Source organism: Frieseomelitta varia, unplaced genomic scaffold (genome assembly GCF_011392965.1).
Source record: "Frieseomelitta varia isolate USP_RPSP 00005682 unplaced genomic scaffold, Fvar_1.2 scaffold_80, whole genome shotgun sequence".
Lineage (NCBI taxonomy): Eukaryota > Metazoa > Arthropoda > Insecta > Hymenoptera > Apidae > Frieseomelitta > Frieseomelitta varia.
The window spans coordinates 66745-90583 of record NW_025110590.1 but is presented as its reverse complement, the minus strand read 5'-3'; the positions used below and the strand labels follow the sequence as shown (position 1 = coordinate 90583).

General features: G+C 29.0%; 2 protein-coding genes across 12 annotated transcripts; one reads left to right on the top strand and one right to left on the bottom strand.

Annotated features, from left to right (window-relative positions):
* Nucleotides 1–177: 177 nt before the first annotated feature.
* Nucleotides 178–3879, top strand: LOC122536120 (mini-chromosome maintenance complex-binding protein). Of its 3 annotated transcripts, none has more exons than XM_043668210.1 (9): nucleotides 191–252; nucleotides 371–448; nucleotides 561–838; nucleotides 1064–1405; nucleotides 1512–1834; nucleotides 1921–2097; nucleotides 2192–2435; nucleotides 2511–2684; nucleotides 3670–3879. In XM_043668210.1, exons 2-9 carry the CDS (start codon nucleotides 442–444, stop codon nucleotides 3862–3864), a joined length of 1740 nt encoding a protein of 579 aa, XP_043524145.1. In that variant the 5' UTR covers nucleotides 191–252; nucleotides 371–441; the 3' UTR covers nucleotides 3865–3879. The 3 variants fall into 3 exon arrangements, with proteins under 3 accessions (XP_043524144.1, XP_043524145.1, XP_043524147.1); XM_043668212.1 differs by having other exon boundaries at nucleotides 202–234; XM_043668209.1 differs by having other exon boundaries at nucleotides 178–448.
* Nucleotides 3880–4522: 643 nt separating this feature from the next.
* LOC122536123 lies at nucleotides 4523–23134 on the bottom strand. 9 transcript variants are annotated; one of them, XM_043668223.1, is made up of 13 exons: nucleotides 22896–23014; nucleotides 22475–22539; nucleotides 22277–22408; nucleotides 17668–17794; nucleotides 16688–16814; nucleotides 16441–16520; nucleotides 16150–16325; nucleotides 14589–14794; nucleotides 13952–14230; nucleotides 5856–5931; nucleotides 5564–5720; nucleotides 5200–5445; nucleotides 4524–5026 (listed from the first exon to the last, which is right to left on the bottom strand). In XM_043668223.1, the coding sequence occupies exons 2-13, from the start codon at nucleotides 22502–22504 to the stop codon at nucleotides 4797–4799; spliced, it is 1866 nt and encodes a 621-aa protein (XP_043524158.1). In that variant the 5' UTR covers nucleotides 22505–22539; nucleotides 22896–23014; the 3' UTR covers nucleotides 4524–4796. The 9 variants fall into 9 exon arrangements, with proteins under 9 accessions (XP_043524163.1, XP_043524164.1, XP_043524162.1 ...); XM_043668228.1 differs by lacking the exons at nucleotides 22475–22539; nucleotides 22896–23014 and adding an exon at nucleotides 23111–23134 and having other exon boundaries at nucleotides 4523–5026; nucleotides 22277–22318; XM_043668229.1 differs by lacking the exons at nucleotides 22475–22539; nucleotides 22896–23014 and adding an exon at nucleotides 23035–23052 and having other exon boundaries at nucleotides 4523–5026; nucleotides 22277–22318.
* Nucleotides 23135–23839: the final 705 nt, after the last annotated feature.

Below are 23839 nucleotides of genomic sequence, written 5' to 3'. Positions count from 1 at the left end.
AATATATATAAGTGTCAGTAAACATTTCTATGGTGATAATAAAATTAATAGCTATTTTTAAATATTCTATTGTTTATATTATATTAAATACACATCTCGACGGAACATAGATGTCGTTGATTTAAATTCTTCGAAGTAGAGGTCGCTACAATCATTGGTTTTTTAGCGCACTCTGCACTTAAACCATTGACTAAGAGAGTCCAGTACTTTTTCGTGTCTCAGGTTACAGACGAGGTACATACATATACTCAGTTATATGTACAAGTCTATTCATAAATAGACATTGCAACAATTAGTGGTTGAACAATTATTAATCTTTGATAGAATTTGATTCTTATTTTTTATTAGCTCAGTATATTTTCTTATTTAGTAAGATTTTTCGACATTAATGTGTGATACATTGGAATAAAACGTTGGCGGTAATTTTGTGTATATCTGATAATGGCTCGTAAGTAAATGCTTTACTTAAATCAAGAAATATTTATTACATGTCACTGCAAAACACCATTAAACGAAATTAATTCAAAAATATACGGAACATAATAAAATTTATTTTTTAGCCATAACCAAAATAATGGATTGGACACGAGAATATTTTATCACAAATAAATCGGATTGTAATTTGATATTGGAAAATCTAGATGTTTTGAAAGAAATTCCATTGTTAAATAACACTCCTGTTCATAAATTAAAGGATGGACAGTTAGTGAGATTCAAAGGGATGATTCAAGATATGCACAATCCTGAATATTATTTACAAATGTATGAAGTCAAGAATACCCAAACTAAAACATATCAATTAAAATGTGGAATGTACACAGATTCCGCTAAATGTTTGGTAATTATTTAATAATAATTTTATTTTAGAAGGCCTTTTAACACACCAGTGTGGGGCCAATAATAAATACATGGCAGTTCAGGTGTGGGATGTGAAAAGAACAGCTTATCTCATGTATGAAACTGCCTACATTATTTTATTTTTAATACGAATATTTAAAAATGAAAAATTATTTAATATTTTATTTGTTTGAAAGCTTATAACCTCATTGTGCATATTTTGTAGCCACATGAAATGATTTTATTGGAATCGGAGAAAAATCAAAGTTCAGAAAGATATACATGTATTGTAATTTCAACTCCTGGTTTAAATAATTGGGCAAAGGAAACATATGAGCAGTTACATTATTCAAATATAGAATCAATGAATAAAAGAAATTTAGATGAAGATAATTTTGAGACAACAAACTTGGAATTAACAAAAAGAAAAGAAAAACTGTCATCATCCAATAGTAGCGAGAAAATAGATGTAATAAGATCTAATACAAGTAAACAAAGTGCATTTTCAATGGAATATATATTAAATTTTCCAATCCCTATGGATGATGGTAAAGCTTGTATTGTAAAGGTTATTAATGAATTTTTAACATTCACTTTATATAATATTAAATAATTTTTAAATGATATATAAATGTTTGAAATTGTTTAACATATTTTTTATACATAAATTGTAGATATATGAAGATATATCTTTAAAATTGAATCAAATTATTGAAGTAATAGGTTTTATATCTTTGGATCCTCTTTTAAATATCATCGATGATTCAGATGAGATTATGACAGAAGCTGAAATAATTGTGCACCATCCACCAGCATCTCTTGTCCCTCGATTACACGCTATAAAAATAATCCATTCAACTAAAGATATAAAAATTGTTCCGCAAGTGATGTCTAAAGTAGAATTAATAAGAAATGATCTTCACCTAATATTAAGTCAACTTCTGTTTGGGGATCATCTGGCTGCAGATTATTTAATCTGTCATTTACTTTCATCAATGTAGACATATTTAATAATTTTTTTTTTGTTTCACAAAGAAACAAATTGACTACGAACTATTTTTAAATTTGTTGTTTTAATTTTAGTTACATGAAGAGGGATTGCTTTTGTCTTGGTACTTATCCACTAAATATAACACACTTCCCTACTAAATATAAAAAATTTTCAAAGGATTTATATAAATTTTTATCTTTATTCACTGAGAAAAGTTATTTATTAGAAATTACTTTAGAAAATTTAAATAATTTGACATTGTTGCCAAAGTAAGTATATAAATTTCAGTAAATACAAAAGAAAATCTTTTTTAAAAGAGTTAACTTGCTATATAATTTTAAATATTTGTATTTTTATTACTAGGAAAGATTATGAGTGTAATAGGCTAACTAGTGGAATACTCCAACTTAGTGACAATACACATCTTGTAATAGATGAAACAGAATTAACTACTGGTCAAATTACGCAAGCTGGACGAGAAAATTACAATGCGATTTGTGATTTGGTTAACTTTCAAAAAGTTATATATGATTTTAAATTTTATAAAATAGAATATGATACGGATATTCCAATTTTAATTTTATCAGAAGCTAAATCTTTTATTCCTGTATGAAAAAATTTATATTAGAAACATTTCATATTTATTTACATTTATAAATAATAAGTAATACATTTATTTTAGTGTCAAACTCAAATTGTTCTAAAAATAGATTCAGAATCAGAAAGCATTTATCCTCAAATAATAGAAATCACTGAGCAGTGTTTGAAAGATGAAAATCGATTGACAAATATTCGACAGTATTTAAAAGTTATACGAGATACGAAATTCGAATTTAATGATGAAGATGTTACTAAGGTACTTGATATTACTTGATATTACTTCAAATATTATTTTATATATATTAAATAATATATATAATATTCAAATTTTTTTTTATAATGTATATGTATTTATAGTACAGTATAATATAGTATAAATACATGTAGTATTATATTATATCATAGTATATAGTATATTATGTATTATATTATATCATAGTATATAGTATATTATGTATTATATTATATACAGTACAGTATAAATAAATATTGCTAAATAATATAATATAATATGATATAATATAATAATACAAATATTTAAAATGTCCTTGTGGTACAATCGAATGAATTTACATGCGAAAATAAGTCAAAAAGAAAGAATAATTTTTTTTCGTTCAAAATTTAGTTTTTAAGAAATGAATTTTGTATAAGATGCTCCATTTTAATCTATAAATGCAATTATTTCTGAAAGTGTACGGTTCTAAAGAAACTTTTCGGTTGCAAGGAGAAAATAATTTAATGTTAATTTTTTAATTGAACGTAAGCTTCATTTTTTTAAATGGAATTTCATAATATTTTGGTGCACTAATTGATTCATCTTGGTATTCTCTATAAAAATATATTAACTTATTTATGTCTTAGATATTTTTACTTTAATTTTGCAAAATCTATCATATGAAAAATAAACATAAGAACACCGCTTATATATATATTTTACAAAATTAAAGGTAAGATATGTTTTAAATTAATTTTAATTAATTTTTAACATTTTTTAAACTTCGGCCACATACAGAGCACGAATCAAAAAGTGAAAAAGAATGAAACACACTATACAGCTATTGACAATAAGTTACAACTCTGTATGTAACCAGTCTTATCCAAACTATTTTTTTATATGAATAGTGTATTAGTAATTCACATTTATAGATTAAAATTAATCAACATGTTATTACAGTTTTATAATAATAAGCATATATGATATGTTAATATTGTTCATTTTTTTTTTTTTTTTGTTTTTTTAGGAAATTCAAAATGATTTCATACAATGGAAACAAAGAAATAAAAATGCTGATCATTTACATTCATTAATGGTATTGGCTAGATTATTGTCTTTGTCGCATGGATGTAATACTTTAACTATAGAATATTGGAGAAAAGCATTCCAAATGGAAATAGAAAGATTAGATAGAATAGATAAATTGTTAGAGAAAAAATAAATTTTTAATTGTTAATTTGTATTTATTTATTATATTTCTACGTATTATATTTCTACATGTGGAAATTTATTATTCTTTTGTACATTTTAATAAATAATTTTTATAATATAAAATTTGTTAATATTCTATTCCAATAATTTATTAATGTATAGTAGGCAGATTGAAAGATTTACATTTTTTGTATGCTAATATCCTAAAAGTAATATTCTATTGAATACATAACATTATTGCTAAATTCCATTTCACGTATGAAATAATGTCTTTTTATGTTTGAAAAATGGAAATAGCATTACATTATATTTACAACTTTACATTATTCTTAAAAAATATTTCTAATTTAGAAATATTTTCAAGACTCAAATGTTGACTAATTTATATAATTATATAAAAAAAAAAAGGAAGCAAAATATCTTGATCTGCTTTTAATTGAAATGTCAAAGAAATTAGAACTAAAAAAAAATAATAGACAGCATTCATTTTGTGTAAGAATATAATAAACGATTATATATATATTGTTCTTCTCGTAATAAACAAAAGAGAAAATGCTAGAATGAAAGGAAGTCAAAATAAAGATTATTAACCTTTTACGAACCAATTATTAATACGAAATTTAGTCGAAATTGTCTTTTGTTCGTTTTTTGTTGAAAACTTGATGCAAATTATTACTTAGTCTTCAATTATTACCAATAAAATTTTCATAAAACAATACATATTTTTATTGCTAATATCTTCACCAAGAATCAGAATCAAGAAAGTACTTGTTTGCAAAGAATTAATAATTCTCTTTGTGTTTTGATTTGTTATCTGCAGCATAAAAATAAAAATAAATTTCAAATAAAAATTATTGTTAAAAAAGATTGTTGATTTGTAGATACATTAAATGTTTTTTTTTTTTTTGTTAAAATAAAATTGTAATAAAAAATTAGATAAATTCAAGTTTTGGCGACATTAGTTTCATCGAAACGAGTCACATTTAAAACTTTCTCTACTGTATTAGTGTCTTTTAATTTGCCAAATCTCCCTTCACGTTCCTTTCGAACTAATTCCAATCCTTTCTTTGCAGCTTGTGCATATCTTTTCGAAAGCGCAACTTCTCCTTTCACACCTGGAATATGACCGGTATAGCCTACAATTGGTGGTTTTTCAGGAGAAATTTCATAATCTGTAACAATAATGTTTTTATAACGTAAAGTTCATTTCAAGATTGATTGATTGATCAAAATATTCCATTTAATCTTTGCTATTTTTCTCATATTTTATAAAATCCTCGATCGAAGGCTCAAAAGGAAATTATAATTAAATCAACGAAAACTTTATAATGGAAGTATTACGTACGAAATGTGGTTAGTCGATTTTTATTGTTACAATCATGATCATAATCGTTCGATACACGCATATCTGTGCCGTTGGTTCGTGTTCGGAGTAAAAATTGTCTAGAGCTAACGTCCTTTTCGATTTTAGAACACGTAAGATCTCTACGAGCTTTTAGTTTAATTTGATTTTCGCACCATTCTTTGGCACCTTCTTCTACTGCTTTCATAAAAGACAAACCATATCTATTGTTAAACCCAGGAATATATCCTATAATCAAACAATTAACTATATTAATTAATTTATTCTTAAATAAACCAATGTAATACGATTCTTCAACTCCACCTCAAATTTTCATTCGCCCAGTATAGTATCTCGATCTATTTACCAGTATATCCTAAAATGTACGGTGGAGCTTTGAAGAGATGCACTTCTTTTTGCGCGTTAGTATCTTTCTCGTAAATAATAGTCGTATTTTCGTGTATATCCTTCTCAAAATTGGGTCTATAAGGACCTGTCTTGAGGATTTTCTTTTGAAGTAATTCCTGCATGATGCAATATCATCATCCTTGTGGAAGAATTTTATTCATATCTTCGTTCTTTCTTTCTGCTTTTTTCTTTTTTTTTTTTTTTTTCTAAGTGCAGAATCAAATTCTTATGTATCATTCGTAAGCTCTTACCTTCATGATTTCTTGAGTACACGCTCCGAATCGTTTCCCAACGCGAAACTTCAGGGTTGGACAATGTCCGGTATAACTGAAAAGACAAAATAGATTTATCAGATCAGAAACAATAATTACACGATTTTCTTGGCGGCTTCATTAACCTGAAAGTATAATTGAACAAGGTATAAATAATAGTCATAATAGAAGTAGTAATTACAAAAGCTGGCATAAATAAATTAATAAGCTTAATTCCAAAGAGAAGGAATTATAAAAACGACATGGTTAAAAGTACAGTTCAGCTTGATCATCAACCAAACAACGCGCATGTGTTCTATCGAAATCAAATTTAAATCGATTCGAAATAAGCTAGTTTTCGGTGATTAATCATATCAAAAATATTTTATATACATTTTTACATTATAAAATTATATATATATATATTGTATGTCACATATATTTACAATTACATATCGTGTTTTTTTTCTTCAAGTGTCTTTAAAATCTTCGACCAAATGAATTATTTTTTCTTTATCAATAAATTGATTTTTTTATCAATTCATTTAACAATTCCATAAATACAAGGGTGTAATGTAAATTGACTCGAGTCGATTGATTGGAAGTAATAAATTAATGATTTGGTAGTAAGATAAGAAGTACTTAAATGAAGAAGAATTATAGCAAAGTATAACAAAGAGTTTGGTGTGTAATTATTAAGATTGATAGTTGCTTATGGCTTATAGCATACAATTTCACTCATTGCATACTTGATTACTTCTAGAATAGTATTTTTTTTTTTTAAATCGTTGATGTTCTAATTTATTGTTACAATTATCGTGCAGATGATTGAATAGATGATATTACACTTATAGCATTATTTTAGTATTACAACAGTCCCATCGGTTATTTTATTACGCTCGTCCTGTTATATCATACAAAATGTACATATATGGTAATATATTTTTTACTCGAATTGATTAAAACATAAAATCTCAAGTTTTTTATATAGTAACAATAGCAATATCAACATTAAAATATTTTACTCTTATATGTTATAGGTCGTATTATTTATCACAATTATCAATATAATAAAGTGATATGCGCACTATGACTTAGTTATATGGGTCGTACACACCTTTAATTATTCTGAAAAACTAAAGTTACGTTTAATTATTTTTGAAACTCTTTCTGTTATCTAATTGTAGAAGCAACGACAATCTTTTTATTTCACACATTATTAAACACAATGCGAAAGTCCTTTCGAAAAATCATGTCAATTGATCACAACGTTAAAAATGCGTTTATTTGTATTTTGAAAAGATTTGTTCTACCATATATCATCACGTGCCTATTGCATTGCATGTGTTACGCAACCAAAAATAAATGGTATTAACAGGAAACGTTTAGCGTTAACAACGTAAGTAACAAGTTGCAAATTCAGTGCTGTTCGATGGTGATGCATGTGTTTGCCAGAAATGAAAATTCGATTTCATCTTGAAAGGGGCGAAAGGAATAAAAAAAAAAAAAGAAAAATGCTTAAATCGAATAACATTAGTATTATTTTCACAGACATCGAGAGAATCTTACCCAGGCAAATGAGCGGCATAACTTTCTTTAAAAAATTGTTTCCTCTGCTCTTCAGACACTGGATCGAAGACCATTTTTCAATCGAGTTTTTTAAGTGCAATGTGTATGGCATTATAATTATCGTATTAGATCAACTTTTATTGTTTTCATCTTTTTTTTTTTTTCTTGTCAATATTCACACTTTGTAGTCGTTGTTACGTTTTTCTTTTCCAATTTTTCGTAATGTGGAATCTTTTACAGTTCGTTCATAACTAAAGTTTAAAAATGTGAACGAGATGTAACTAGCAATGCGAAAGTTGCGCGATTCATCACGAAACATGTGTATATATCGTTCGGTTTATCAAGATGTTCAAAATATCTTGGAATATATTGATGAACGATGCAAGTGAATGTTTCAAGAAAAAATTCTTTAAAAAACTTGTGTAGGTCGTATTAAAATTTTTGAATAGAAACTTATACTTTTTTGTTATTTTTTTTCATAGCTATTGTTGAGACGTTCTCAGAATTTTACAAACTTGTATCTTTTGCTCCATTCGTTACACGAATCATCACGGCATCAAGATGTTTTTTTCTAAAACAATCAGCCAGTTTATATAGTTCTTTGTATTGCACTATGAAAAGTAAGATAACAATAAAGGCTGAAATTTGTAGTTTTGAAAATATTTGAACTAATATAAGGGTATGAAATAAAATATTCTGGTTCTCATTAAAAAATTTTATAACAGCCATCATATATGGCTAAATAGATATGGATAAAAGCATAGTATGTCTCCTTTGATGAACTTTTCTTTGAAATATCATTAACATACTGTACGGGTATCTATATACATATATAGTAATATGTAATCGTATACTGCATATCACGAAGAATCGGAACAAGTGTTACACGTGCTACGTGCATTATAAGTGGATAAAATTATAATATAAAATGATACTGCACACAGTTTCATGCAAAAATAAAAAATATTATGTGAAAATCTTTCCTCGTCGATTCACGCACTTCTGTTAAAAGTTTCAAATATTATTTTTTTTATGAAATTACTTCGTATTACTGTATTATTCGTGTTTGTAATTTTGTAAACATTGTACGTTAAATAGCGATATATATTATATATCCATATTGTTTACTTATTTATTGTGTTAATTCCTTATTCTAATTTCAAGAAAGAAAGGATCGGGTCGAAGTTAGCAGTTTATTGAACAGGTCACTTGCCTCTTTTAGAGTAATCGAAAAGATTATATTATAAACCAAAATAATCTAGATTCACAAAATAAATTTAAATCTTTGTTGAAATAATTGAAAACTGCCAAAAATTATATATATATATATATATATATATATATATATATACACACACGTAACAAAAAAAAAAATATATATATATATATATACGTATGTGTATATATATATACTAGCAGCACACTGTGAAACCTCCGTTTTACAATTATAAATGAGAAGCGTCTAACACGTTACCGTTTTTCTTTCGCGTTTCATCGATAACTGGATACGATTTAGTACCAAGCAATGGTCTCCTAGGAGTAACTCAACTTCGTTACCTTCATGAAAATCGATACACATAAGAGGTGGGGAAAATGAGAAGAAAGAGCACTTGAATGCGGCATGCAACAAAGCAAAAAATCTCACAATCACACAGATTACCATCAATCTTAATTTAAATTAAAGAATGTATTGAGTATATATTTAGCTTATAAAAATAATAGACTATGAGGCAATCTGTACAAGCAAATCATTTAAACGATTTATTTTTCGTTACATGTGAAAATATCTATAGATCTGGTGACACTTACAAACTGTGTTATCTGACTGAGGAAATTGAGAAAGGAAAAGAATACACGTACACGTTTTATCAAAAGTGCATTTCTCTAAATTTTATGTATTACGAATTACATATATATATATATATATATATACAATAATTATATAACTTTCGCAAAATGTACGGGCTATGTACACACACATGCGTATGCATGTAACATACACATACATATGTATATATACATGAATATATTCTTTTATGAGTTAAATAATACTTTGTGAATTTCAGTTCGTTTTCACATATCTCGTTTCCAAATGTCATTTTTATTTACTTCGATCAGTGAAGCTTCGCTATCTAAAATTGTACAAAATTGATCTCAAAGAAATTCAATGAGATTGAACAATCAGAATTTTGTCGGCAATGTTTTAAATATAAATTAAAACTTTTTATTTATTCTTGATTGATTCTTTCACTTGTCTAGATTCTTCTTTATATATAGTAATAAAACCAATATTGGTCGAGTGCTAATGAATTAATCTTCAGTCAAAATTTCAAGGAGAAGTCGTTTCAAACTGTCGAGACCAGTTAGAAAACCACAATCCGGTCCTTGATGTAGTATGGAAGCATGAGAGTTACAAGCCATGGTGGAACCATGAACAAAAGTTGTGTGTGCAAAGTCAATTATTCTTACGTCAACCCGTGCCTCGTGAGGTTTCTGCTTCACCTTCTTCGATTGATAAGGATATGAGATATATCTATGAAGTGAATTTATATTGTTATTTGTTTTATTAAATTGTGAACTGTCAATTTAATAGTTTGATAAATTTATACGTGTTTCAAATTAATTGGTTTTTCTTTTTTATTATGATTATGAAATACCTGTTTGACATATTAGCACATTCGAGTTCTCCTTCTAATCTCCCTTTCTCGTAAATGTGAAATAACCGACTTCCGTGTTTTTGCCTCTTTGATTCAGAATCCAACGTGATTTCTGTATCAGAACTAGCATCTTGTGTCTCATTGTCCGAACTTCGTGTAAAATAAAATTCATCGTTTGTAGTGCCATAAAGCATCCATTGTTCGTATTTCGGAGACTGAAGCATCCTGTCGATCAAGCTGTCCGTAGATTCGACGAAAACTGTCTTCTCGCTGCTGGGATTGTCAGTGGATCATCGCATAGAATGTATTATTTTAGTATTGTTTGATTAATTTTTTTCTTTAAATATTATCAAATATTTTAAAATTAGTAAAATATATAAATATGGGCCGCGCAAAAAGTTCGCAATGTCTCGACTTTTCATATAAATACATATAATATCTATTTTTCACGAATGAAATAATTAACCTTATAATACAATAAAACTTCATAGTAAGTACACTTCATAGAATCGCATCATGTCCTATTATTTGATTAATTTTATATACACTTATATATAATTTATTATACATATATCTATGATACATATCATTTCAACTATCAACATGATATACGTGACGAATCATACGTGATAAGTAATTGGAAGAAACGAAAACGCAAATTAATTCATGATAACACCAAATTTTTTTTATACAAATTTACTTTAGAGATACTTTGAATAACAACAACAACAACAACAACAATAATAATAGAGGAAAAGATAAATTAAAAATTTTTTACGAACGATTAGAAAACTTTTAGATTTAAATCCATTTCTTGAGGAGATACAACGAAGTTTCGACACAGCCCCATTATTAGATTTCACATGGTACAGTGTATGACCTCTTACCATCTATTAATAAACCCTTTTACTGCTCAGACCGGGCATGCAGGCCCTGTGGGTCATATATTTTCGAGTAAAAGAGAATGTTTACATCTCAATATACAGGATGCAAAGTAAATGGCAATTCCTTCCAAGAAATTTCTTTTTTAATTTCATGGTACAAAAGTTTTTCACTGTGCATTCAATGTACTTATATTGTACAAATGTATTGTATAATGTGTATATATGTTTCATAAAATAATTTATATGATTACTAAATATTATTACATTTTATAAGAGAATCAGTTTTTAAAACTAATATCGTACAATTTGCATTCTTTAGGATTTGTTCATTTAATGAAGTTGATTTCAAGAGAAGATAATGATAATATAATTTTCTTCATTACTTAATTGTTAACTCGAGGTTTAATTAATTAAACTTCATTACTTAATATTGTATTTCATATATCTACAACTTTTCAGTTCTTAGTGTCATAAAATAGCAGGAATACACACGCGTGTATATAGTTTTCTTTTACATATATACATATACATTTCAAACTCGTGAAGATAAATTAAACATTAGTAATTTGTATAACTTTATTTTCCGTGTATTAAAATTCACCGCTTATTAAACGTCTTGCATACTTCATTTCATTTATCACATAGTGATCATTTATCAGTATCATATAATATATGATTAAATATGATCGAGATAAAACATATATTCACTGAATTGTAGAAAAATAAACCTAACCGCACGCACACTTACATATGCATGTATATTTATGTGTTATGTGTATATATATGCGAGTTGAGAATGTAATGTTAAAATAATCTGTGACGCTACTAAAAAATAAAAATAAAAGATTGATCAAATTAAACTAAATAAAAAGATTCTTAATGTTCTCAATTCTGAAGAATTGTAGCTATCAACTGTTTGTCGATGAGCGGAATTGAATGCAATATCTCGCATTTACATCTCTTAAAATTACATAATTTTCTTAAAATATTTTATCATATTTCGCAGTAATTGTATGAAAAACGTAATACACATAAGACAAGTAAACATTGTTCATGCAAGTTATTGAAAGTATTAAAATGTGATGCATCGTGATCAGTTTTACAATGCATCTAAAATATGAGTTGGATTTTGAACACAGAGAATGTTTCTGTCCAGATTAAAAAGTCTATTTTTTCATTAAGAATATGCACTACATATCTTATAAAACATTCTTTGTATACATATATACATACGTATACACATACATATATATATATGCAATACAACGTAAATGTCCCTTTAATTTCTTTGATTCTAGTACATGAATATTGCACCTAATAACTTTTATAGAGCTGTATTTTACTCTGGAGCAACAATATACCTACGAAAGGATTTTGAAATCCACCATTTTCAGTTCTGATCCTCCCCTAGTAAGAAACTGATCGGGCTCGAATAGAGGAACTGGTATTTCCGCGCTTTATTATAGTTCGGCCGTAATAAAGAGCAGTTTTCTAAAAAGTGATGGTACTCAGAAATAAACATGCTTAAATAATGAAAATATCACACTGTCAGTTTGTTAGTGTAACAACGTAGTAAAAAATGGCTTTACTGATAAAAGTCTTCAAGTTAAAGTTCGCACTAAGTGTAAAATATTTAATTATTTAATTTATTAATCTTCGCGAATCTAATATACTGAAAATAACTTATAATACATTAACTAATGTATTTAAAATGATTTATAATACATTAATAGAATATTAAATATGTCATATGTAAATATTAGTAAGAAATAAATCATATAAGTCTTTATAAATTATAAAATAGTTCTGCAACAAATTTTTCGAATGAACAGAAATTTAGGTATTAAATATTTCTCGTATAACTATTCACACAGGAAATATTTATAATGTCATATCATATAACTAATTAAATAATTTTAATTGTTGCAAATGTCAATACACTAAGGTGCTGAATGTGCGACATTTTCTCTAAACCGGTACATGTAATTGAAATAAACAATTCGAATATAACAAATCATCGTAATAACTAACCCTCCAATTTTCTGATGGAGTATGTTATATCTTCAAATGTAAGATATATTTACAGAATTACTAACATTTTAGTATGTGCAAGTTGTTTTAAATATCATGGTTCTTTGATCTTCATGACTTTCTTTGATTACTTCAGGATTGATATAAATTCTAATGAATATATTGTAATAATTCTAATGATTTATTTCAAGAAGAAAAACAAGTATAAAGAAAGGAAAAAAAAAAGGAAAGGAAAAAGAAAAAAGAAGAAGGAAAGGAAAGTAATATATGTATACATATGATTTAGATGAATTGTCACAAATATATTGAATGAAATGCACGCGTAATCTGATATCTTATAATTACATACTTCACCAGGCAACGCATGTTTCAACTTCTATTTTGTATCGGAGGGTTAAACGTATCAAATCAATCAATGTTTATGTCTGTATGTTCAATTATTATCTAATTATAATATACAATAGAAAGAAAAAGAAAAAAAATTTATTATATTCCTAGTGTTGTAATACATGAAAATAATACATCAAAACAGTAAATATACGATTAAATCAATAAATGAACAAATATATGGCTAGTTACTTGATAAATAAATAAAAGCATATAAAAAAATTTCATCTGAAGATTATTCTACCATAAATTTTTAATAGCATCACAACGTTAGGAACTTAATTAGATCGTTCCATATCGAATCGCTTTTTATTACAAATGGATTTTTTAAAAAATTGTAATCATAAATTAAATATCATATGTTAATTTCAAGTTTATGTATCTTCATAAATTAAATATCATATGTTAATTTCAAGTTTATGTATCTTGAGATTCTACTGTGAGAAATAATAATAATTTTATAGATTTTAATAATTAGAAGAAATCAAAACGGAACGATCTATATCTTTTATTCACACATACTAATGACAATGTTTGCTCAATGAGCGAAAAAAAATCGATCACAAACCTTGTAGGGTAAAAACTGGCGATACGTTTGGTCCCTCTAGCTGCCGCTTCAACAAATTCTCTGCATAAAGTACTCGTTTGGCGAATTTCCTCTTCCATAGTAATATTATAATCTGTGGAACTGTTATTTATGTCACCGTCGTAACAATTGTCTGACGTATGAGCATCATTGGTAACGAAACTAGAATTAATTGATTCATCATTCATTCGTAATACAGGTAACGAATGATTACCTCCCGAAAATTCCCTTTGATAACCTTCGTAAACTACTAATAATGAACTGAAACAAATTTAAATATATACTTTAATATACTTTATATATATATATATATATATATATAAATATTATATATATATATAAATTATATATATATAAAGTATATTAAAATGTACATTGAATTATCGTTTAAATTATTGTTTGTCAAAATTTCAAAATAGCATTTTCGATTTCGCACATTTGTGTGTGTATGTGTGTTTAAGATACAGTTTATGTATTTACGTATTGTAATAAATAATATTATATATATATATATGTATTGTAATACGTATTATGTATATATGTATTTACGTGTGTTGTATCGCGTACTGTATCATTTAAGTAACGAAAGTACTTGAATGATATATTTGAGAAAATTTACCATGAATAAAATCGATAATTGCTTTGCCTTTCAATTGCACGTCGTAGTTGTTCTAATTGTGATACCACTTTTTCGATAACTAACGTTCGTAAACGAAAACCATTATGAAAAAATCGATATAACGCTGCTTTAAAACCTTCTTCATCTAACTTCCTACCCCAGTATTTATCTTTTTTCACATAATGATTGGTATTGGCTTGATAAACCTGTAACATATTTATAAATAAAATAAATTGATGGGTTGTTCGGAAAATAATTTCGTTTTTTTACCAACAGAGACATTAGTTGTATTTTTAACCAGCAAACTTCATTCTAAACTGTATTGTCATTATATATATTGACAGCTGACATTTCAAGGCTTATTTGTAAAAAATTTTGTTTGATTCTGTGCAATTGTATTTTTTTTTTTTTGTGTGTTCCATTAAATATGGAAAATCAAAAGCAGTATTTTCGGCATATTTTTGCTTTTTTATTACCGAAAAGGTAAGAATGCTGTTCAAGCAAGAAAAAAATTGTGTGACGTGTATGGAAATGTTGACAGAACTAAAACTGGTTCGCAAAATTTCGTTCCGGCAATTTTGATATTAAAGATGCACTACGTTCTGGAAGGCCAGTTGAAACTGACGAAGACAAAATAAAGATATTCAAGCAAACCGCTAAATAACAACACGAGAAATCACTAAGAGATTAAATTTGTTGAATTCGACCATTTATGATCACGTGAAACGACTTGATTTCGTTTCAAAGCTTGATATATGGGTTCTACATGTTCTTAAAAATAGAGATTTGCTGCATTGCATTGACATCTGTGATTTGCTTTTCAAACGTCACGAAAATGATCCATTTTTGAAGCGAATCATAACTGGCGACGTGAAATGGATTTTTTAGAACAATATCGAACGCAAACGATCATGGAGTAAAAGAGATGGGCCGACTCAAAGCACTTCGAAAGCCGATATTCATAAAAAAAAAGTGATGCTTACTGTTTGGTGGGATTTTAAGGGAACTGTTTTTTTTTTTTTTTTTTTTTTTTTTTGAGCTTTTATCAAACAATTTCACAATTGATTCGGAAGTGTCTGCCATCAACTGGACAAATTGAGTGATTCCATCAAACAGAAAAGACCAGAATTGATCAACAGAAAAGGGATAATATTTCACCATGATAATGCCAGACACAACTTTGGTAACGTTAGAAGCTATTACAGCTTGGATGGGATATACTACCACACGCACCATATTCGCCAGGTTTGGCAGCCTCGAATTATTACTTGTTCTGATTTTTACAAAATTTTTTAAATGGTAAAACATTTACTTTAGATGAGGATGTCAAAAATCACTTGGATCAGTAAGCAAAGATCAGAAGTTTTATGAGCGTGGAATCGTACTACTACTAGAAGATTGCAAAAAGTATTAAAATGGTCAATATATAATTCAATAAAATATTTATAAGAAAGAAAATTGTTTTTTTTTTCACGAAAAAAAAAAAAAACAAAATTACTTTCCGAACAACACATATTTTTATTACTAAGGTAAATTATATTATTGCATGACAATGACAAACCTGCATTCCACATAATCTAACACCCAATGAAGCTGATGTACTAGCAGCACACTTTGCAATTTGTTTGCTACGTTTTTCAGCAGACGCATCATCACCATGTTGTCTGGTCCCCATTTTCAAGTCCAATATACAAGGATGAATATATTGTGATGTTATATTTTCCAGTAAAAGAAAATCTATTTTAGTATAGAAAAATAAAAAGAAGAGAAATTTATTACTGACACATTGTATTTTATAATTCTTATTATTTTCTTTAAAATTTATAAAATTGCTTATGATAAAATTGCATACATTGCCTGTTTGATGCATTATCCAAATGTATATCTGGTTTTAATATTTCTCCTAACGTATTATCACGATGAATTTTCATTCTACAATAAAAAAATTATGAAATAAATAAAATTTATCTTTTGTTTTTTATTTTTTGTTTTTTTTTTTGTTTCAATAACTTAAAATATTTTATGCATTCACTATTTATTATTCACTAATATATAACATAATTTTAATACAATTTGTGCAAAATCATCTAAATACAAACCTTAACACATCTTCTCTTTTTCTCTTACTTGAATTGTGTCCCTGTCTATTATTATCTTGTTCTTTAAAATTGGGACTATAACGTTTGTCTAATGTAAACCCACCACTATTAGAAGCTTGCAAAACACCTGAAGCATTAAAAACATAATATTTAATGATTTAATTTAAATTACTTTTTATTACATTTTTATTTAAATTTGAATTATAGAAGTTTAATCTATATATAATATATATTTATATATACATTCAGGCTTTTTGGAAGTCATAGTAGAAATTAAGTCAGATTGATTCTATTTCACTTAAAATAAGATGAAAATCAAGAGTGAATCAAATTGCATTGGAGACCTCATTTTCGAGAAAAATGCATTTGAAAATCAATCAAGTCCATGTGCATTGTATATGATTGTCTCATAGATCTCACTACAAATTGCCACTCTCACTATTGTTATATTCGATAGATATCAAGGTTTATTTATTATTATTGCTTATCTGTCAACATGTTCTCAGAATAAATTAAACATAATAATTGATATAATATCAGTTATTACATCATGTCGATCACTTGATAAGAACTGATGGCTTAGTCAACATAATATAGTTACCAATGCAGACTGTATCCAGATAGTAAGCAAATCTTAACATTGTACAAAAATAGTCACGGTGGCAATTTGTGATAGGGTCTATAAGACTATTAGTCCAATACACTCGACTGATTTTCAAATGCACTTTTTTTGAAAATGAAGCTTCTGTAAAACAATTTTACATTCATGGTTTTCATCTTATTTTGAGCCACCAGAATCATCTTAACCCAATTTGTACCATCTTCTGAAATACTCCGTATATAATATATAATATTTATATATTATATATTATATATATATATATTTATATACATATATACATTATATAATGTAATAAATTATGTTTTAATTAAATATAATATAGAACTATAAAAATGTTAAAAAAATGACGCCATCTTACCTTTAAATTTTGGAACAAAAATTTGAATGTCTTGTGGAATGTTTTGATAAAAGTCAAGTTCTCTGCAGTTTAATGGTTTACAAATAGTATTCTGGTTGAGTAATAATAGTCGGGTATGTCCACCAACCTATATAATATATAAGATTATTGTTTTATTACGGAATTAAAAATTGTGAAAATATATATTTAATTCCTAAATGTATGAAATTAAATGTATCATGTTTTTATTTGAGAAATTTTAACTTTTCAGTAAAATTTAATATGTTAATGTCTAAAAGATACATATGTATTAAAATTAGTAAATCATTAAATAATAACAAAGCTCATACAGAGTACAATAATAAAGTGCTGTGATAGTATGCATCATAGTATGGGTAGATTCCCCATCTCCGACACACCATGAGTCAGAGAGTGTGCACCAACAACGAGGCCTACACACAGATACTACAATCAACCCACCATAAACCCATCAAATGTTCCAACTACACAAACAAAATCCTATGCTACTGTTACAATGATTAATTCTTTTCCAACGAGCAAGCAATCCTAATCGACGCTATTGACAACACAACAATGAAAGACTACATACTGGCGGTCGTAAAAGTCACTGGCCCCAAAGCTATCCGTTTCGCTTCCTGAATCTCCAATGGTCGTATCTGCATCTATCTTGACAGAAAGACTACAGCACAAGACTTCGTAACTAACCACAGAACAATAACCATGAATAACGTACATACTATAGTTAGACTGCTAATCAATCCATCCTAGAGATTAATACTGTCGAATGTCTCACCGTCTATACCACATGACCATATACCACTGACCATGCTAGTGAGGAGTAGCCATCTACATCAAGGACACCAACCACAGCCAAGAGATTGCGATCACATCCAACCTTGAAGTTGTGGCTACAAGAGTTATGCTATCTACAAATCTACATATGTAATATCTACCTGCCTAACAGCCAACATCTTGAAGTTGAACTTATCCGAATTTTTAGCCAATTACCAAAACCATTCATCATCACGGGAAACTTCAATGACCATAATATTTTATGGGGATCCCACAAAACAGACACAAGAGGAGCTACCATAGCGAAACTAATAAATGAAACAAATCTAAACCTTCTAAACACCAACAAACCAACTCACTTCACGACCGCATCCCCGCCCGCCTTAGTACAATTGATCTAACTCTCTGCAACCCGAGAATCGCTCAAAACATCTCTTGGAATGTGGAAAGTAATCTATTCGATAGTGACCACTTCCCGATCAAGATCACATACCATACTAGCTACTGCCATAACACCTACAAACCCTCTAATTGAAAATTTGAAAAATCCGATTGGACAACTTACCGCGAGTCTGTAGCATTTTCCATCTCCCATTATACTGAATCCAACCGGCCTCAATAAACACCGCCTTCGTCAATTTCGTACGCATCATTACAGAAGCCATTCCCAAAACCAAAACTATCTCAAGCAATTCAAAATCCAAACTCACTCTATGGTGGAATGTTCTGCAGCAATCAAAAACTATGAGCACGCCTACAATCGATACAAAAAACATAACTCTGAAGAAAACCTCATTCATTTCAAAAAGTACAGAGCATTATCCGGGAAAATCATCAAAGACAGCAAGAAACAGTCATGGTTAAGGTATGTTTCATCCCTTAACCAATCCACTCCAACCGCAGAAGTATGGAAAAAGAACAGATCAATCAAAGGAAACAAAACATACCACACAATTTCTGCCCTAAAAGAAGAAAACAGTGCCCCCACCACAGATCCAGCGAAGATTTCAGAAATACTAGCATCCACATTTCAGCGAACCTCTAGCAACAACAACCATTCAAAAGAATTCCAGAAATACAACAAGTAGAAACCAAGGCCAAACCGCCATTATTGCCAAATACTGATAATGACCCACAGTCAATAGCGTCTCTTAACGAATCTTCGCCCAAGAACTAATGTATGCCTTAAATAGATGTGGTAATACCAGCCCTGGACCTTCTCCTTATCAAACTGCCACAAAACGCTATAAATTACCTACTCTCAATATTTAACTGCATATGGAATCACAATGTCTTTCCAGAAATATGGAACAAAGCAATAATAATTTCTATTCTAAAACCAGATAAAAATCCCACTGATCCCAATAGTTACCGACCAATTTCATTAACGAACACAATATGTAAGTTAATGGAAAAGATAGTAAACCATCGCCTACGGTGGCACCTCAAGAAGCATCACTTGATCACCAAATTCCAAAGCGGCTTTCGGCAATTCTATTCCACCTACGATCACTTAATCAACCTAGAAACCAAGATACAGGAAGCCTTTGCCAACCAACTAATCGCTGTATGTCTTGACATAGAAAAAGCACCGAATTCTAAAAATCCTACAAATGCACGGAATCAAAAACATCTTCAACTTCATCAAAAACTTCCTCCATCAAGGACCATCTAAGTTAAAATTGCAAACCATCACTCTTCCTCCATCAAGGACCATCCAAGTTAGAATTGCAAACCATCTCCCTTCATCAAGAATCACAGAAAACGGCATACCACAAGGATCAGTCCTAAGCGTTAGCCTATTTCTCATAGCCATAAATGATGTGCTGACAAACTTAACCCGGTCAAAAGATTCTTATTCGCTGATGATCTCACTATAATATGCAGAGGAAAAAACCGCCCAACTTTACTACAGAACAGTCTAAACAACCTCCAAAGGTGGTCACTAAATACTGGATTCAAGTTCTCGAGCTCTAAATCGGTAGTGATAACATTCAGTAAACGTAGATACCACACCAAATTCATCTAAGCCTCAACGGACAAAAACTAAAAAAGACAATCAAGCTACTAGGCCTAACTTTCGATTCCCGACTAACGTGGAAACCGGACATAAACAAACTTAGATCGGAATGCTACCAACATCTCAACATCCTAAAAACAATTGCAGCAAACAACTGGGGTACAAATATGAACATCCTGTTATTAACATACAGAACAATAGTAAGAACTAAGATAGACTATGGATCTATCGTGTACAACTTTGCAAGCCCTCAAAAAATTCGACCCTATACACCACCATGCAATTAGGATAGTGCGATAGTGGGAGCATTCCGAACCAGACCAATTATTGACATCCTGAGCGAAGCAACGAAAGTTCCTCTAAAAATCAGAAAAATGCATCTAAGCATCAAGTTCGCTGCTAAAATTTCTAGCACCCCTCAGAACGCAGCTACCACCACACACTCGATGAAGAAAACCGCATTCCCATTCTATAATAGAATTTGAACACGATCTCAACACAAAAGTCATCTTGGCAACCCCAAGAAATATACCCAGTTTTCCGCCGTGGACTGTCCCTATAATCACAACCGACATCGATTTATGCAAACATGACAAAAAACAAACTAACCTTAACACATTTAAATCCCTGTTCTGGGAGCCATCCCAGAGATACCAAGACCATACACATATCTATACAGATGGCCCAAAACAGCACTGGCTACTCGATCTTTGAACAATCAACCACCAAGACACGTTCATCCTGACCGCCAAACTTAACGCACTAAAACATGCCCTCGAAACCACATCTAAATACCACAATAGAAAATTTGCCATCTTCAGTGACTCCACAAATGCTACCGCCTCAATTCTAAACCAATGGACAAACAATACAACCATCCACGAATGCCAAAACGCCTACATCGAATCAATAAAAAACAATAACTCAATTACAGTAATATGGTGGGTCTCATCCCACACAGGAATTGAAATGAACGAGAGAGCAGACAAAGTTGCTAAGGAAGCAGCAAATACAACAATCCCCTACCACAACACAAATCTACCACTCGATTCTCTACTTGTCCACCTAAAGAAAAAAATCAAACACCATTGGAACAACGAATGAAAAAATTTAGTGAAACAACTGCTAACCATCAAAAATGACTTCTACAAGAACGTAATACCACCCACTCTAAAAAGACGTGACCAAGTCATAATATCAAGAATAATAATCGGACATACGAAAATAACACACGAATACGTACTCACCAAAGAAGACCAACCATCTGTGGTGCAAGACGACCTTAACAATAGACCACCTCATACTACAATGCGATGTATACCTACTGCTAAGAAAACAACTCAGAGTCAAACCATCCTAAAAGACAACCTAATGGACAGTGGAACATCATCAAGCCTGCTACAATATCTGAAACACACCAAGATCTACAACAACATATAAAAAATCCTTCCTTCTGATGTCGCTAATAACCTATGAAGTTGATGCAACATAAAATAATTGATTTAAAAAAAATAATAATAAAGCTGCTATTACTGTTTCCTGCACAAATAAACTTGAAATATAAATAAAAGATAAAATAAAGATGTATATATAGGAAAATAGATAAAATAAAAACATGTGTCGATTATTGCAAATTCAGTTTATAGACATATTGCATGTATGTATATACTAACTGGGTAGCTCAATAGTAATAAAAATAGAATAAAAACAACAATATTTCATACTGAAAAAAACAAATGACAAAAAAAATAATTCAAACAAGATAGTACAATGAAACGGAACAAATCATCATCTCACCTGATTTTTAAGTGGTAATAACGCAACCTCTTCATCATTCTCCTGCAGGAAGGAGGAACTGTTTGTATTATGACACTGCGATTTTGTTTCTCCCATAACCCAGGTACCCGAAAAGTATACCATAATCGTTAACTATAGTCCAACAAATAAAACTAAAACACTAAACAGATTATTCACACGGTGTTTAATTCTATGTACTTCGTTCTTGTTGATACGTTTCCCATCCATTCGATATTACTGAATAACTTGCTCAATGCATTTTTCTTAAATACGTCATCACGTTAAAACAATGGTAAGACATTATTATCGGGGAATATAAAATGAACTTTTCAAATACACGTAATGTTCTTTCGCAGTGGAAATAAACAGGAAAAAAGAGATATCACTATAAACAACACTACGAGATCAGCTGTGCAACAACTAGGATGTAAATTTTATTTCCCGAGAGTATACAGAAATAAGGAACTCTATAAAAAATACTCCATCTAGTGGAGAAAAATCAAACAGATATAAAAAAAATTCATTTAGGTTCATTTATTAGGTTCAATCATAATGTAAGTTCACTTCATTTCATGATAGAGTATTTAGGCCACATAAGCGAATATTTGTTCGCCCCCACCTTAATGAATTCGTGCTTATTTATTACACGAACACTCGTTTAATGAACACAATGATATGAATACAAGCACGAATTTGATCAAAGTGCAGGGCGAATGATTATTCACTTGTTTGGTCTAAACGCACTATAAAAACTATACCATTGATTAACTACAGAATAGACCTGACATAAAATTTTCGTATCTCACGTTTCAGCTCACTTGAGCTTCCGCTTACCACTTTCATTTCATATGCAACGTTATCGATTTAGTATATTAATGCCATAAATTTTGAAGCTTGTGGATATTGAATAAACCATAAGATAGATATGGGCTTTATTACAGATGAAGTGTGACTTCACTTTAGACAACCAAAAATTATTAATTTTTTTTTTAATAATTTAGATCTTGATGAGCTAAGACCGAAGATAAAAATTTTGTTTTCAAGTCGTCAATTTATTGGTTCAAAAATTATGTATAAAAGTTAGTTTTTATTTCTTATTATTTTAGTGCCATTTCCTGTATTACTGACAATGTGTTGTTTTTCATATAACATTTTATTTTATAGTTTGAATTAAACACATTTAGCGCCTGCTCTAAGATTTCTCGTAAATATTGTTTGCCTAAAAGGACCAATCAAATTATGGACAGAAGTAATATGACATCGTACTAACCTGTAATAAAATGTAAGAAATGTTTTAAAAAATATTTAACTTTACAACTAACTTTTAAATCCGTAAATTCCTAAAGTTAAAACTTAAATGTTTGACTTATCGAAAATCTATCGAAAACTTATCGAAATCTACCAAATTATTAAAAAAAAAGTAAATTTTTAAGTAAAATTTTTTGGTTCCCTAATCTAGATATAAAATTAAATAAGACTATATGCATAGTCGCAGATGAGATATATAAATAGACATTGCATTTTATGTGACTTCATGTCACATATTTTGAAATACCGACAAGA